General features: G+C 32.4%; 2 protein-coding genes across 2 annotated transcripts; one reads left to right on the top strand and one right to left on the bottom strand.

Annotated features, from left to right (window-relative positions):
• The first annotated feature begins 6791 nt into the window (after window positions 1-6791).
• LOC108319705 (putative ubiquitin-conjugating enzyme E2 38) lies at window positions 6792-11114 on the top strand. Its single transcript, XM_017550930.2, has 6 exons — window positions 6792-6951; window positions 8213-8719; window positions 8982-9045; window positions 9314-9453; window positions 9532-9843; window positions 10547-11114. The coding sequence occupies exons 1-6, from the start codon at window positions 6895-6897 to the stop codon at window positions 10883-10885; spliced, it is 1419 nt and encodes a 472-aa protein (XP_017406419.1). The 5' UTR covers window positions 6792-6894; the 3' UTR covers window positions 10886-11114.
• Window positions 11115-12603: 1489 nt separating this feature from the next.
• Window positions 12604-15043, bottom strand: LOC108319711 (uncharacterized). The gene is made up of 4 exons (XM_017550935.2): window positions 14882-15043; window positions 14101-14196; window positions 13709-13769; window positions 12604-12890 (listed from the first exon to the last, which is right to left on the bottom strand). The coding sequence occupies exons 2-4, from the start codon at window positions 14183-14185 to the stop codon at window positions 12878-12880; spliced, it is 159 nt and encodes a 52-aa protein (XP_017406424.1). The 5' UTR covers window positions 14186-14196; window positions 14882-15043; the 3' UTR covers window positions 12604-12877.
• Window positions 15044-17926: the final 2883 nt, after the last annotated feature.

Raw genomic sequence — 17926 nt, forward strand, 5'->3', positions numbered from 1 at the left:
TGTCTTGGTGCTTTAGCCCTTCAATCCTTGTTGAAAGAGGATTCAATCTTCTGGAACAATATTGGGTACTACAGAGTATTGATTATGCTGTTTAGCTCCTCATGCAACCGTGAAACTTCAAGTAGAGCACATTCATCTCATTCTTAATGGTCTTCACAAAGTTGTCCAAAACAATTATGCATAGGTTGAATTTAAATCACGAGCAGTCTTTTCCTTTGTTGTTTAAGTGTATGCACACATCCAAATTGATGATATAAACTTCCTTGAAGTCTCAATTAACCCTTAGACACCCTGCCATTTATTTTTGCCACTGCTAGCACCACTTTAAGTGTCATTTTCTGGTGCAGTTTGCTTATTTTAGTGGTGTTTGATATTTCCAATCATTGCACTTGATTTTGGTCTTCGTTTTTGCTTTTTCTTGCTTGTTTCATCTGTTCTAGTGCCTCTCCTTTTATATATATACAATATAAAGAATAATTTAAGGAGGTGTTCCTAAAATGGTTAAGTTTTCTTTTAATTGTAGAACTTGCTGGTGCTAAAGTAGTGGACTGTGCTTGCCTAAATTTGGAAGTGCACTAGTGAAATACTGTTGCAGTGTGTTTCTTGACTATTTAAGTGTTTGCACACATCCAATTTGATGATGTAAACTTGTTTGACAAATCATTTGAGCCTCACATATACTGCCACTCATATATATGCAGTGAAACCTCTTAAGGGCTACTATAAATGCACTAGAATGGTGAAATCATGATGACTGCACTAAACTAGCCTAAGAAACTTGAAACAAACTGTCCTAACAAGTTTAGGATGGTAAATCAATGGTAATGAGAAAGTCATACTACAAAAACAACTTAGAACTCAAAATATGACACCCTAGAACCTAGAACTAGTTAGTAGAATACACTAAAAGTGGTCATAATATTAAAGCATTAACCAAAACAGTAAAGCAACTATATACACAAGTTTTAAAACATAAAAGAAAGATAGATATGAGGGCACAATTGGAAAATACAAAGTATACAAAATCAAACAGCACTAAGAATGAAAACTGCACCAGAAAAAGAACAAGCAAAGGTCAGAGTTGGCAAAAATATATGAAACGCTAACTTGAAACAATAAACTGTACCAACTCAAATGTCCAAAAATTACAAAATAGTAGTCATTGGAAAGATGTTTGAGTCTAGTTTCTAATAAAAAAAGAATCACATCATTTGGAGGTCGGTGGGAAAAGTTATCAGTAAAATACCCAGCAAAGGTCAAAGTTGACAGCATGTTAACTCACTCAAGTTGCTCATCTCATAAACATTGTTTCTTTCCTCCATCATGGGGTGCCAAAACATCACTTTCCTCCATCATTGGGACATAATCACATCACTAACCTCCCTCTCCCACCACTGAAACACAAGGAACAGCCTAAGACAAGTGCAAAAGTGCCTAAAAGTCACTTTTTTTTCAATGGTGACCCCTGTTCACCTGACTGAGTACCTGTGTTGGACTTTCTGTACAAATTCCAATTTTCTCTCGGGTAATCGTTTACAGGGTTGGTGTAAACGATTACCAGACCCTTGACTGAGTACCCTCCATTATACTTTTTTTTTTCAGCTATTCGGTAATTACCGAAGGCTTTTGGCCCTCGGTAATTAGCTTTTGGCCCTCGGTAATTACCGAAGGCTTTTGGCCCTCGGTAATTATCGCAGAAGCCCTCGGTAATTACCGAAGGGCAGAAGCCCTCGGTAATGGTTAGCGACAAGCGATTTACCGAAGGATTTTTGGCCGTCGATAGGCCTTCGGTAAACATCCATTATCGACGGCTTTTGGCAATTTCCGAGGGCTTATGGCCTTCGGTAATGCCCTACTTTTTTGTAGTGTAATAAACGATTACATGTCGAGTTTATGATTACATACGTTTGACGGGTTAAGTGGTCACATGTTCAAGTCTTGACTTGAACATAAATTTTATGTTATTTATTTATTTTGTTGATATAAGTGCAACACATATTTGTTTGATTTTATGTATATTTTTGCCTAAGGGCATGAATGTCTTTTAACCGTTGTGTGTTCAGGTGTAGAAATTATAAATGGGGTGTAGGAAGTAAAGACCTATAAATGAAAATGGAGACATGTAAAGAATTGAGAGAAAGGGAAAGAGAGCACTGCAAGACATAAATTTTCTTTAAAGAAGAGAAATGTTTTCCTTTAGAAGAAATAACAGAAGTGTGAAAGCCTATTGTTGATTGATCTTTAATGTTAAAGCTCTATAATTGACTACGGTATGAGAAGCTAACCTTATTTTATTAGTGATCGTTGTAGTTGTTAATTTTAAATGCTTTGAAAGATGATGTGATGTTTGTGCTCTATTGGTTGATTCATGATGTTTTTCTTTGTCTTTCTAAACAAACTTGGGAAGATAAACTTTTTACAATATTAGAGTTAAAATTTATATCTAATTATAATTAGAAGAAATCTAACTCTAATCGGTTCACAATTATAATTAGAAGAAAATCTAATTCTAATCTTCTAAAAAATTTCTCTTCCCAAATTTGTTTAGAAAGACAAAAAAACATCATGAATCACCCAATAGAGCACAAACATCACACCATCTTTCAAGCATTTAAAATTAACAACTGCAATGGTCACTAATAAAATAAGGTTAGTTTCTCGTACCTTAGTCAATTATAGAGTTTTAACGCTAAAGATCAATCAACAATAAGCTTTCACGCTTATGTTATTTCTTCTAAAAGAAAACCTTTCTCTTCCTTAAAGAAAATTTCTCTCTTGCTCTCTTTCCCTTTTTCTCAATTCTTTACGTGTCTCCCTTTTTACGTTCTTTCTCTTTTCATTTCTCCTTTAATAAACTTTTTTTCCTTTTATTTTTAATTAAATTCTATTATACAGTACTCGATAACCGTCTAAATGATCTTTCTCTAAAAGTCTCAAAATCAGAACTGATTCATTTAAATTTTTAAATTTTTTGCTTATTTTATTTCAAGGATAATTTAAATAATTAATTTTATTATAAGATTTAAAAAATATTTAATTTATTTTAATATATGTTATTATTTTAATAATTATTATTACAATTCTAATAATAATAATAATACTAATAATAATATAAAATCTTATTTAATATATTTTCATATATTAAATCATATTAAAATAAGTTAACTATTTATTAATTTTAAATTAAAAATAAAATTTTAAAAAGTATGTTAAACAATTTTCAAAATCTGTTAATACGTTAAGGTTTTCAAAACCCATTTAGCATTTTTTTTTAATTTTATTTTCTAATTTAAATTTTAACTAATAATTTTGTTAATATAATTTTGTTTTCTAACTCTGTTAATATAATTTTGTTTTTGTATTTTAATGGTTTCTTAAAATTGTTTAACATATTATTTTAATTTTTTTAATTTAAATTTTCATAAATAGTTAATTTATTTTAATATTTTAATATAATTTAATATGTTAAAATATATTAAATCAGATTTTATATTATTATTGTTAATATTATTACAATTGTAATAATAATTATTAAAATAATAACCTATATTAAAATAAACTAAATATCTTTTAAATCTTATAATAAAGGTAATTTTTTTAAATTTTGAAAAATTAATTAAAATATTAATATAAATTAATTATTTATTAAATTTTAAATTATAAAACAAATTTTGAAAAATATGTTAAACAAATTTGAAAATTCGTTTATGTAACATCCCAAAATATATAGTAAAACTATATAAAATAGTAGTCATCATTATAATATTTAAAGACTTGCAGATAAAAAGTTAATCTTACAGTCATCCAAAATGACTATAAAATTTAAAACTTTATATACAATGGAGTATTTCAAAACTTAAATAAAATAAAATCGACATCCTAACTAAACTAGACAGCCACATCATCACCCGCATGCTCCAGAGGCACCTCATCTATCTCTGCTCATATCCAAAAAGATTATCATTGCAAAAGAAAACACCACACAACAAAACATACAAACATAAGCAGAAGGGTGAGCTAGATATACAAAATCATATCATTATAATAGCATATAACATATAGGTTTAATTCAAGTAAAGTAAATTGAATCACACATCCTAACATGTTATACTCTAGACTTGACTCGTCCGGACTTAGAATGATTGCCGAGCTATGGCGGGTTATGCACTCGTGGTGGCCTCTACTACTTTGCAAAGCCATTGCCAATGGGTTTCACCCTACCACCCTCACGAGGTAGTCTGTTCCGAGCCTTGAGGCATACTGGTAGCCCCCAAGACTAAGACCTCCTACTACTCCTCACGACATGGTTCAATCCTCTCTACTTGAGAATGAAAGACCATTGGAGTTTAAGGATAACCCCCAAGACTAAGCTCCTGCATTCACTCTAAACAACCTGGAATCTCACCAAGAGATTCTACACTGAAACTTACGTTCACCCCTTTGAATCACATACTTTTATTGGTAATTGAACTCATAATAATTCTCAATTATATACAAACATCCACCTTCAAACATAATTCACAATACATACCACAAGTAATTTAATCAACTCAATACAAAGTAATTAAAGAGCAACTGTTTCAAACCTTTCGCTCCGCGCACCCAATTCACAAGGCGAATCCAGGAGTTTCTCGCATAGTGACTTGTCTCGCTATGCGAATTAACTCGCAGAGGTATCAGACCTCAACCTCTCACATAACACCCCCAGGTCGCTATGCAAAAGTCCAGACAGAGACCAACCTTCACAACCACTTGTTATGCGACCCTTTTCACTCTTCGAATAAAATTAGAAGTAACTCCAGACCCCAACCAGGCGCATAACGCATTGATTCACCATGCGAATCACTAGATGGAGAGCAACCCTCACCAACCATTTGCACAGCGCCTAAACTCACTGTGCGAATGCCCTTGGCAAAGAGCGTCTTGCCATAACGACTCGCTATGTGAAACTATTCGCACAGTGAGTTTGCATAATCTGCAGAACGAAATTTTGCAGATTTATGCAACACAACCACAAAATGTCAATTCTAACTATTTTTCCCAATTTCTAACACTCCTAGAATGTAATATATCCCTAATTAGGCTTGTCTAAGTGATTCTAAACATGCCTACCATCAATCTAAAGTGATTATGAACCAATTTCTACTCTAAAACATTAAATTCCTCAACTTAAAGACCCAAATTCAATTCTACCACTTTGCACATGTTTTTGACCATTTAAATGACTTAAACAAGTCATAAATAACTTACCTACACTGCCTCAACAGACCAAATGAGCCATTGACCTCTAATTCTCAAATTCACTACCTCACTTCCTCTAAAATGCCCCAAAACACCATAATTCACTTAACCACCTACCTAATAACTATCATAACAGATTTCACATCTCTAATAACTCAATTACAACAATATATTTCATCCAAATCAATTCACAAACACCAATTCACAGTTTTACATTTAGACATTCACATACATACAATTCAATCCACTCCAAAAATCTAAATTATGCTTCAAACAACAGAATAACACATAACTCAGCATATACACATATTATACAAATAATTTAAAAACAGTATCTAACTCCCCTTAGCTTAGAGATAACTGCCCAACTCACAAGATTACTCCAACAGTATCTTGCACTGCAAGGAAACTTGACAGAAACCTACAAATCACCAATCAGTGATAGAGAACAACTCTTATAACCTAAATTGAGCTGAGAATTGAAGAAGAAAGCTATAAGACACATGCAACAACACAATTTTCATGATCAAGGCTCAAGAACATGTAGAGAAAGGGGAGAAACAGCTTACCAGCTAGAATCAAGAAATTGATCGGTCAGTTGTGTAGCCTTCTACGTCGTGAACGTTTGGGCACCTCCTAATTGTCAATCAGACAACTCAGTTGAGAGAAAAATCTAGAGAAAAGACAGAAAAACGGTAGGAAATAGTGTTTTAGAGAGAAGAAGTGTTTTTAATAATGAACCGAGCTTTAAAAAATTATATTTATATTATAAGATTATTTTTAAATACACCTATCTACTCTATTAGTCTATCTTCTAAGTTCTTACAGTTTATATAGTATTTAATAATTTTCAAAAATTATTTAAGCCTTTAATAGAAAATATTTTAAGCATTCATCGACTTCGAAAAGCATTCATCGACTTCGAAAAGCATTCAGGTCTTTAATTCGAAATTCATTAAGAATTTTCAAGATATATTTTCATAAAAATAACTAAAAAATAAAATTAGAATTCAATTTTTCAAAAATCTAATTTTAACATATCTTTTAACAAAAATGATTGAAATTGGAAGTTAAAATTATTATTCAGATAAATATTATCTATAATATTATAAATAAAAAAAGGAACTATTTTATGTGAGAAAAAAACACCATAGATAAACATAAAAACATATTAATGAACATTAATTAAAGAAATTAAATAATCATAATTAAATATAAATTTTGTTAATTATGCCTTTACTTTATTATAACATTAATTCGTTATTTTTCTAATCAATGGGCATTAATATTTTCTCATAACGTGTAACCAAAAGGGTGATAACTTTCTAGACAAGTAATGAATAACTTCAGTAATTTTACATCATAGTTTAAATTATTTATGATAAATATAAACAGATAGTTTATGTATTTAAGAAAACAACTGATAATAAATTTGAGTATGTAAAAAACATTTATTTTTTCTTAACCTTTTAACGTTTTTTTTTTCTTAACCTAAACAAACATTTGTTCTATTGAAGCATACTAGTGTAATATCTATAGCAGTTGGTACTATTATAAGCCCTTTTTTGGGAGTGTTAGAGTGGCTTTTCGTTTGCACTTGGGTGGTACCTCTCTCTACTCGTGTTGTGGGGGTTCAGTTCAGCCTTTGATTCTATGGATCTTCACGAAAACTCCCAGAATTCTGGGATGAAGAAACGAAAGCCGGAGCAGGTACCATCTCATAACAATTCTCCTAAAAAAGATTCCTCTTTTTTTCATGTTTTTTTTGTTTGGAATTTGGTGCAATTGTTTGTATCAGTCATGTTTATTCTTGCTTTGATCACGGGTAAAGTTTGTTTTTTTTTATGGGCTTATGATCTTGTTCGCCTTGTGTTTCCCCTTTGGATTTTGACCTTCTTCCTTGATCGTTGGAATTTTATAAACTCACCCTTTTTTGTGTTCTTTCTGATGAAATATGTTTTTTTATACCCTCTTTTCTTCTTTTATTCTCCTGGTTTGATATTTTTATGGTTTTACGTTTCACGTTATGCCACATCAGGTGTGTTGATCTGTGGTTGGTGTGCAACCCGACAATAGAAACGTGGCCATTGAATTTTACAGCGAAATTAACTAATGTGGGGGTTGGAACAATGCTTAAAATGCCATGAAACCTCCTCTTCTTTTCTAGGGATTCGACCATCAGCCTATCACTTCTGAAAATAGCCTAAAGACTGACCTTGAAAACCTGTTTGTTAGTGCTTTTGATTTGGGAGTATGAAAGTATCTGTTGAGTTTTTTGTATTATATTTATATTACTGCTCTGAAAACCATGAACCTTGTCTTTTTGTTTGAAGGCCACTTATACAGGCCTGCACATTTTGGGTATGATCCTATTCTGAACAACTAGTTGGTACATCTTAAATTCATAGACAAGGGTTTGTCTCCCCCCTAAAATTAGTTAGTTTGATAAGCACCCTTAAAACTAGTTGTCAAGGGAGGAAAACCAACCCGCTAAGTTCACAGAACATCCCATACTACTCAATGTAAGACTTAAGCACCTCATAATTTCTGAGTCCCTATAATAAGATTTGAGTTCATAGCCTATCAATACCTGTAGGTTAATCTTAAGCATGCCTACAGTTTAGTAATAAAGAGTTCTTAAATTTTCCAACAGAGTAAAAAACCTTATGACATGGAGGCTTACTGCTGGACTTACTAATTTTGCATTGATGTGCAAGTCAAATCCTGTGTTATCTTGCATATTATATTATGATGGGTTAATTTTGACGTGGATGAGGTTGAAAGAGAAAACATTTATTGAGTGAAAAAAGGTGCGTGAGTGGGTGGGGGGAGAGTATAATGAACAGGTTGAAATATGTGGCAGTGTAAAACTATTAAGTTATCCTGACTCTTTTTCTTGATGATGAGCGCACGTGCTTAGAATGACCTTTTGCTCTATGTGAATTTTAAGTATTGTTTTACTCATTTGCAGGATGATGCTTTGATCAGTAATCATGGAAATTCTATGAGTGTAGGAGAGTCATCTGGGAGTGGTGATCTCTGCAAGAGTTCTACCTCAGGATCACTGAATTCAAACAATCAAAATGGTTCCAATTCTGACATTTCATGTCAAGAAGATGAGGATATGATTGATGATGATGCAGATATGATTGATGATGATGATGCAGATGAAGATGCTGATTATGCTTTTAGTTACAATGACGATATTTATGAAGACAATTATTCAAGTATGCAGGATCATTTTGACAGTGTGGATTTACCTCCTGGGGTGGAGGCATCACTGCCTTGGTTGAAGGACATTTCTTCTAGTGATTGCAAGCAGGTTGTCGCCTTTCCCCGTGCAGAATCTAGTTCAAAGGGAAAAGTGGATGAAATTGATGATACGGTCATGGAGAAGTTTCAACAATTCAAGCAATTTGATACTGTTGATTCTTTTCCTGAACATCACTATGATAAGGAGCGAACTTCAGAGTCACAGGTGATAAATATTGTGAAATATATTTGGGTGATAGGCTGCATATGCAGGACATAATTTTAGAGTTTTGATTTAATGATACATGAGCTTCTCATAACTCCAAACACATTCACAGTAATTATTTCTCTCTATGTCTCTCTTCCTATCACATAATATCATCTATCAATCATACACTTCTCTTTTTATTTCTCTAGTTGTCTATCCACTATTTCCCATACTTTTAATCAACTGATGGAATAGAAATTGCTTTTCTAAAATGATACAGAAACCTAAAAATTGGGCCAAAAAGATCCTGGAGGAATGGAAAATTTTAGAGGAAAATCTGCCTGGTAAAATCTCTTTCTCTCATCAGCAAAGATATTCTTTATCCTTAATATGCAAGATGATATTTGCTCCTGTTTTCTCTAGAGATTTATTATTTGAGGTGTCTTCCTATTGTATTTTTTCAATCCAGTTTTTCTAATAACAATTGCCATCCTTTAAATCTATTTTTGAAGAAAGGTAAATAATCGTTTAACTTCTTTTCTTACAATCAATCCTTTTACCATTGTGGTGAAATTGAAATTATTCTGTATGGTAATTTGCTTTCATTTTCAGACACAATCTTTGTGAGAGTTAGTGAATCAAAGATGGAGCTTCTAAGGGTTGTCATCATTGGACCTCAAGGCACACCATATCATGATGGTCTTTTCTTTTTTGATTGCCTCTTTCCTGCTAACTATCCGGCATTTCCACCGGTATGTATCATCAATGTTTAACATGTTTTCAGGTGTCTTGTGCTTTGTATAATGTAAAACTCAAATTATCTTCTGCAGAAAGTTCACTACCACTCAGGTGGCCTAAGACTAAATCCAAATCTATATGAATGTGGAAAAGTGTGCCTTAGTCTTCTGGGAACTTGGCATGGTAAGAATAGTGAAAACTGGATTCCAGAAAAATCAACCATGCTACAAGTATTGGTTTCAATACAAGCTCTAATTCTAAATGAGAAGCCTTTCTTTAATGAACCTGGATATATATCAACATATCCTGGAGCGGAGGGGCAAAGAAGATCTAAGGAGTACAATGAGAAGACATTTATTTTTTCCTTGAAGACAATGATGTATACCCTGCGTAAACCTCCAAAGGTATGTAAACTGTATTCTTTGGGTATGCGTTTGTCTCATAGTTTGATATCTTACGGGCTGTTTATTTTGAGGAAATATTTTCTGTTTTAATTTTATATTTTCATTATTTATTAAAAAATGTTACGTAGTTTCCATTTTTGCTTAATGTTTTCAATAGTTTGTACAAGAGTGGTACCAGAAAATTGGATAGGGGAGATTGTCTAGGATAGCAAGGAAGGCACTAAACTAGGTTTTGGGGTGTCATGGAGAAAACATAAAATTGAAACAACTGGGCAGGGAAAAAATGTGGAGGATACCACCGGGGCAGGAAAAGTAATGGGTGTTTGCTGTTGTGTAGTCTCCAAAGATTTCTTATGAACATACTTCAATAAAAAAAATTATATATGTAGTACGGCTGCCAATCAAGAATCTTTTTGCCACTGACCAAAATCCATTGCAAGTATTATCAAGTAAAAAGAAAGAGCTAATGTGTAATTCGTTACAAATTATTGTTAGACTTGTGGAGCACTTGATAAACGGGAAATGCAGATTGTTTCTGAATTGTCATTTTCCAACCTGTTTCATTGTTTTTGCTGACATAGGTCATTTGTAGGTTACTCTGTTATTTTCCTGAACCCAGTCAAACACCTGAATGTGACGTGTGTTTAGACTGAAAACTGTCTAAATCATAATTGATCTCATGTATACATTCCTTGTGGTGCAGCCCTTCGAGGAGTTTGTTGCAGGGCATTTCCGAACCCGAGCATATTTCATACTGACAGCATGTAAATCATACGTGGAGGGGGCTCCTGTCGGGTCGGTTGTACATAATCTAGTTCCAAGTATTAGTAGTTCTACAACTCCGGCTAACGGCCAAAAGGAATTCGAGTCAGCTGTGAGTGGGATGATGAATACTCTTATTGCATTTTTCACCAAAAATGGCTCCACAGACTGTGATGAGTTTCGATCTCCTGAGATTTATAACCTGTCTTCTGTGGCTACTGCAAACTTAGAGGTTTACAAGATAGAGTCTTCTGGCACAACAACATTGACCCAGGTGTGAATGTCCTTAGTATTTATTTATGCTGAGAATGGAGTGTAGTAGTGGGTACCTTTTTTTTCTCATACTTTTTTGTGGTGATTTTTATGTCCCACATAACCACCCTCCTTGCTGATTATATAACCCCTAGTTGTAAAGATTTACATCCTAGTCTTTAGCTTTTCCAAACATGGGTACTTGTTTCTTATAATTTGCATGTTTCTTTAATAAAATGTCAATAGTTTTGAGATTATCTTGTGGAGTGAATGCTTTATTTCCCAAAATTCATTCTCGGTTGGTTGGACATCACACTACCTAAATCCTCTGTAAAGCATTCGATGGTGTGTGTGTATGTGTGTCTGATCAAATGTATGTAATTATTATTTCTAAAACAATTAAATTTTTTTTTTCATTTTTCTGTCTTTTTCTTCAAAATATCGGTTCTTAATTGTTTTTCCAAGTTAATTTTTCAATGATACTCTATACAGTTATGAGTAAATGTTTTGCAAACGGGGATTGGTACTAAATATGTTGTCCTTGGTTTTAACAGAGGTGTGTTACGAATTTAACTTCTGTTTACGTAAACAATGTTTTTTGGAAGGGTCTGGTTTAGCTAGTTGAGCGAAGGATGAGTTATTGTAAATTCCATATTCAATTACTATGGATAAAAAAGTTATTAAAGTTTTATTTTTGTGTGCTTTATTTGATTTATTTTTTGCTACAAATTATATGTATCTTTTGTGATCGGTAATCCATGGGGATATAAACGAAGCGTATTTACTATTTAACTTGTGAAGGAAGTAAAATGACTTAGATTTTATGTTATTAACTATCTGATTTTCTTATACTTTACGACAGACTTTATTAAAATATATTCTGTATTAAAGAATGAGTAAACGATTTTGAAAGATGAACATCGTGCATTAATTCTACTAAAGAGGATTGCTCCCTAAACTCCAAACAAAAAATTGAAGGACTTACATATTCACAATTGATTGGTTGCCTTTCATATTGTTATTATTATTATAGTGACATGTATCAACTTTAAAACTACCAGAATTTGGGCAATCAATCTTCCCAATTTTAAGTGCCGTTGATGAGTTATAAAGAGGGTTTAAACATTGAAATTGGCTTTAATTGCTTCTCTTCCATATGAACAAGCATGCATGATGGTTAGAAACTTTTAAGCATCATTTGAATGTTTGTACGAGAAACCGCAGAGCCAATCACTTAATAATGATAAAATATGCATTATTTTTAACAGCGCGAGTTAAATTTCAGGTACAATTTGGGCATCCTTGAAATATACAAGTTAAAAATTCCGACATTCTTATTGACTAAAAGTATGACATGATTTCAAATGAATAACTTTTAAGTAAAAGTAACAATAAATGAAGACCATTGGCATCAGAATATAAATTAAACCAGTCTTAGAAAATGCATAAATCTTAAATCTGTCAAAATCAACCTTAAACATAGTTAAGTTAATAGACCAACTTGAATCGTGTTCAGTTATGCTCGTGAGCAGAATGCTGTAAATGCTGGGAGCAGAGAACAACGTAAAACAAAAAACCAAATCCAATTCCCTTCCATTTTCCTCTCACTGTGCTTTTCAACTCTGAAAAAAGGCCAAAATTTTAAGCAGCTGTATTCAATGTTTTGAAATGTCAAAAATGTTATTTTTAATTACACTAACACTATTCATTTTGATGGTATTACGGAGCAGTTCAAACTTTCCACCATTTAAAAGTCTAAACTAACATTCCCAATAATAATATAATTATTACAACGTAAAGAATATCAAACGGAATCCATACAAGAAAATAAGTAAAGAAATGTTCAAATAAGATTCATGACGGTGTATAGTTGGCATGAAAAGTAGCTTTAAGAAATTCTAAGTCAGGCTATATCAAGATATTCCCTAGTCAGCCATACCAAATACACCGGCTGCAACTAATTTAAACTTCCAAGTAACAATCTACATTTGCTTCCTCACGTGAGAATGGATTTTGTTTCTTACCACACATACCTGAGATTAAAAAATATAAAAGTTTAGATGAGGAGAAAAGACCAATTTGACACAGTAATATCAATTACAACATGCACAGATATTCCATAGCAATTGAGAAGCTATAAAGAATAAGGTTGGATTTTCATGCTGGTCTAAAAACCCTGCCATTGAAGAAACTACCAAAAGTTCCTAATGGCTAAAATTGCACTACATGTTGCTTTCCTTGAGCAATAGATTAGTGGAAGATCTTCAGCATTATATTATAAATTAGTAGACGTGAGTGGAAGTATTGTACAGAAAGAATATATAATTCGACATTTACTTGCATATTCAGAATTGGAAATAGGAATAGATTGGATGATAAGATATAAAGGGGTCTTTTGAAGGGTACATTGCTGCATACCACTAGAAAGGAATTACATCAATTGGATTATAATAAACATATAATCTTCACATGAAAGGGATTTACTTATTGTGCCTTGGCTTGGATCTCTAATTTACATCTATCACAGTGAAGGAAATTGGAGGAAAGGTACCAACTCTGAGTTTTTGAACAATGATTATCATCTGATCATTGTAGAAATTTGTAAAGGTGTTATACATACATCTACGCTTTGTGCAAAATTTAACATAAAGCCTATAGTATGGTTGATAGTGACAAAATGAAGGAAATTAGCGAAGCAAGAAGATATGGGTTATATAAGCGTTTTTGCTTTTTAAGAAAATTGTTATATATATCATCATATTCCACTAAACTACCTGCATGTTAAGAAATGGACAGATGCAATTTATGTTACTAATTAAGATGATTGATGAGAAGGGAAGAGATTCACTACCTCTTGAAGAACTGAGTAACATATCGAACGACAAAACACATTAATACAATCACCAAAATATCTGCAAAAAGCTTAGGAAATCCAACAAGAAGTGCCACAGCAGAGATAACAGCATATGAATTCAAGGAGTCCCTTCATCTCTTGGTCATAATTCTAATATAGTTTCAGTTGTCTTTCTAACCAAAGTACATGTAAACCACTATTGCTTTCACTACATTAGAAGTACGTGGAACACAAGTTTCCAACAATTGATGAATCCTAGTTGCATACTTCAAAGAAACCCCCATATAGATATCTAAAAATGCTCAAAATTCTTGCATTTCAAGAGAACAACAAGCAAAGACACATGAAAGAGTTGAAATCCATTTAAAAGATTGTGTAATAAAGGATACTGAAAGTACAACGCTCCCACCAATCCAACATGTAGAGACCGAAAGTCACATTGTAAAGGTAGATCTTGCGCTGAATCCAATTCATCTCTTCCTCAGCTGCACAAACAAATTTTCCTTTCTGGTTCAATCAGAATCAAGACAAATAGCTAAAAAGAATCATCACTAAAAATATTTGAAATTGCTGTTAACATGCTCAAGAAACGCAAAAAGCATTGACTATTTGCATGCAGTGCCATCATCTGCATTCCCTATTAACATTTTTTTTTACATACATCCTCAAACAGTGCACTGATAATGGATCCAAAAATAAACAATTTATAGTAATAAATGCATACTAATTCTTCTAAAATGTAAAAGATTACACTGCATGAAAGAAACTTGTCTTTAGTAATAAAAAGTCCAAAAGGAGCACAAGAGAAAAAGATACACAAAGGAATCAAGAAAAAAAAAAAGACAATTTAGAAATGGCTTTGAAACCTAAAACATTTATAGTAGAAATTAAGGATGCGAAAATACACCACAGAAGGCCAAGAGCCTCGCATAAAATAGTCTGAACAAAAGGCATCGTAACAAACACCCCCAAGCAACCCATTTATTTCAACCCAAGAACCATGTGATATCAAATCTAACAACAATAACGAGAGAACAGACTCATCAACCAAAGCATCAAACTTCTTAACAAAATTAATTAAAAAATAAAAAACAATGGTCCAAAACAACAAGAATCATGAGGAAGAGAGATCTCATTCCATGATTAGATCAGGGGATCGAGGTTCGTTACCTTAAGATAAATATCAGAATACAAAGTTGGCTGCAATTGCGGCTGTTTTGCGTTCCAGATAACCAGGAATGGAATAGACAGCGAGCACGACCACCACAGTAATCTCGTCGACAAGAGAGAGAACTATGTGGGAAACTTACAATGAATAAATCACAAATGGTAATAATTTTTAAGTTTATTTTTTATATAATTATGTTCTTTTCTTTTCTTTCTTTTCTTTTATTTGTTTGGAAGCCGCGATCTTTTCAAAATAGAATTATTGACCAATTAAATTAAATTGCCAAAGTTGACCCTTTATATTGCGATTGGACTTTTATATTTTATAAAATTCCTAGTTTAGTTTTCTGTCATAAATTTTAAAATATTGTATAAAAATAAGTAATTTGAGTTTCTATAATTGTTTTTAATTTTAATCTCTTATTTTGATTATCTATATCTAATGAAAACATATATGTTATGCTAATGTGTGTCTTTTTTTACAAAACCAAAAAATAATAAAACTGTTATTATTATAATTAAAAAAATGAATATAAAAAAAATTATAATAAATTTTTTATTTATTTTATAGATATTTTTTTATTAAAAATGAATATTTTAGTTTTAAAAAATAATTAATTTAAAACAAAACAGTAAAATCTTAAAAGGTTAAATTTTAAAAAAATTGTCACTTAAAGATGAAACTATTCAGATAAATTATTTAGTTTAAAAAACAGTCATTCAAAAGCTAAGAAAGTTTTTAATATGATTAATTTAATGGAACTAAATATCATTAATGAAAATTTTAATATAGAATTTTTTGGTTATTTTATTTCAAAATAATAGAAAATGAAAAATAATTAGATAGAAAATATAAAAAATCATAATATTAAATATATTTCAAACTACTAACTTTTAATAGGTAATTATTTTGTTACATGTATTAAAAAAACACATCATTTATACAGGTATGTTTGAGAGACTAGCACTAGTAGAAAAAAAAGGCTTTTACAGGTATGTTTGAGAGACTAGCACTAGTAGAAAAAAAGGTTTTTAATGCGTTATATACGTTTCGATTTTTACAAAATTGAAGCATATCAAAATGCAGTGACATTTTCGTAGTTATCGCATTATTATATACCTCGGTTTATAAGGAACCGAAGCGTGAGAGTTTTACTACTTCGGTTTAGTGAAAAACTAAAGCATAAAACAATGCCAATTCACCCTGCTATCATTGATATAGTCTGACATACTTTCTGAAAATCACATACTGCCTTGGTTATTTGCAGAACCGAGGCGTAAACTCTAACACATACCCTTTGTCCCTCTGCAAGTCAGAAACTTCAGTGGAATGGCAGGGATATTGTCTCGGTTGTTCAGAGAACTAAGACAGAAAGGGCGTTGACATTCCAATTGCTGGGAAGCTCTAATTTACCCTACTACATCGGTTTTCTGGGAACCGAGTCTATTTGAGCTTTTGGCATCGGTTTTACCACCAACCGAGGCATATAAGGTCAAAATAATTTCAAAATTTCCATTATATTTTTCATTTTTAATTATTTTCTAGTACTTTAGGCATTAGTTAAGCTGATAATTGAGGCAGTATAGCTTAATATATTCACAGAAGTTACCCTTGTGCACTGTTGTTCTTCTTCTCGCTTAAACTCCCTCCAAGTTACCCTTGCTCTCATTGTTCTCCAACCGCCCTCCAAACTGTTGCCGCCGCGTCGTTGTCGCTCCGTCGCCACCACTCCGCCGTTATTCTCACGCAAGATTCAACCTCACAGTACCTCACGGTGCCTTTGTCGCGTGCCTTCTTCTCGCGCAACTGTGTTGCTGTCTCGCCGTCGCGCTCCCTCCGCACTGTCGCCAGTGAGTGTGCTACCTCCATGCCATTGCCGCTACGCTCCCTCCGCATTTTCGCCGGCGTGCTGCCTCCACACCATTGTCTTTGCGCTCCCTCTACCGCGATACCATTTTTCCTTAAGGTTTGGTCTTTTAGTCCATAATTTGTTACATTTTGTACCATTCTAGTGATGTTCCTTAACATTTTATAATTATGATGATATATTGTAGTGTAATAGACAAAGTGGGTCATATGAGTGTGATTACTACATGATGTATTGGATGATGACCACTATTCGTGCCCATGTTACAAGTGGATGAGAAATGGTAATATTTAGTTTTACTGAATTTTTTTCTCTATAATTTAGAATTCATATACACTAATTGTGTCTTATGCAGAGATTCAATTCTACTACTTCAATTCCAAACAAGTCCCTTAAATCCATAAGGAAAACACTTGCAAAATATGTAATTGAACTCTATAATAGTATGTAGATGTTAGTATATAGTAAGTTCTACCTTAGCATATTTATGATTAGGTTAACTTTGTACATTAGATTGATTTATGATTCTAAGTTGATTTATGATTACATTGAATTGATTTATGCTTCTAAGTTGATTTATGATTACATTGAATTGATTTATGCTTCTAAGTTGATTTATGATTACATTGAATTGATTTATGCTTCTAAGAAGTTCATTTATGGTTACTTTGAATTGATTTATGTTTTAGTTTAATTTTTATTGAAAAGATATGCTTCTGAATTGTTATGGGTTGTTCTAGACAATTATGTAAACTTTAATATATAAGTCTGTTTATGCAGTTGAGAATGTTGCTAAAACAGACCTGTTCTTAAAAAAATAGGGGAATATGCATTGGTTGTGGTCACAACCGAGGTAGAAAGCCTGGCAAAAAAAAAATTAAAAAACAGTTTATTGCCTCGGTTCAGGTCCCAATCGAGGCAATAACGTCTAACATATTGTCTCGGTTCAATAGGAACCAAGGCGAAAAATCTGTCAAAAAAAAATAAAAAAAGGAAAAACTCTACTGCTTCAGTTAACTATGAACCAAGGCAAAATTCTATCTCTTTTTCCTCAGTTCTAAACCGAGGTAAAAAGTGGTAGACTTTTTACCTTGCCTGTATATGTCTCAGTTTAGGAACCATTGCGTATAGATGAAAATAACCGCTTTTGTTTTCCTTTAGTGCAAATTAAATATTAGAT

The sequence above is a fragment of the Vigna angularis genome, chromosome 1 (assembly GCF_016808095.1).
Source record: "Vigna angularis cultivar LongXiaoDou No.4 chromosome 1, ASM1680809v1, whole genome shotgun sequence".
Taxonomy (NCBI): Eukaryota; Viridiplantae; Streptophyta; class Magnoliopsida; order Fabales; family Fabaceae; genus Vigna; species Vigna angularis.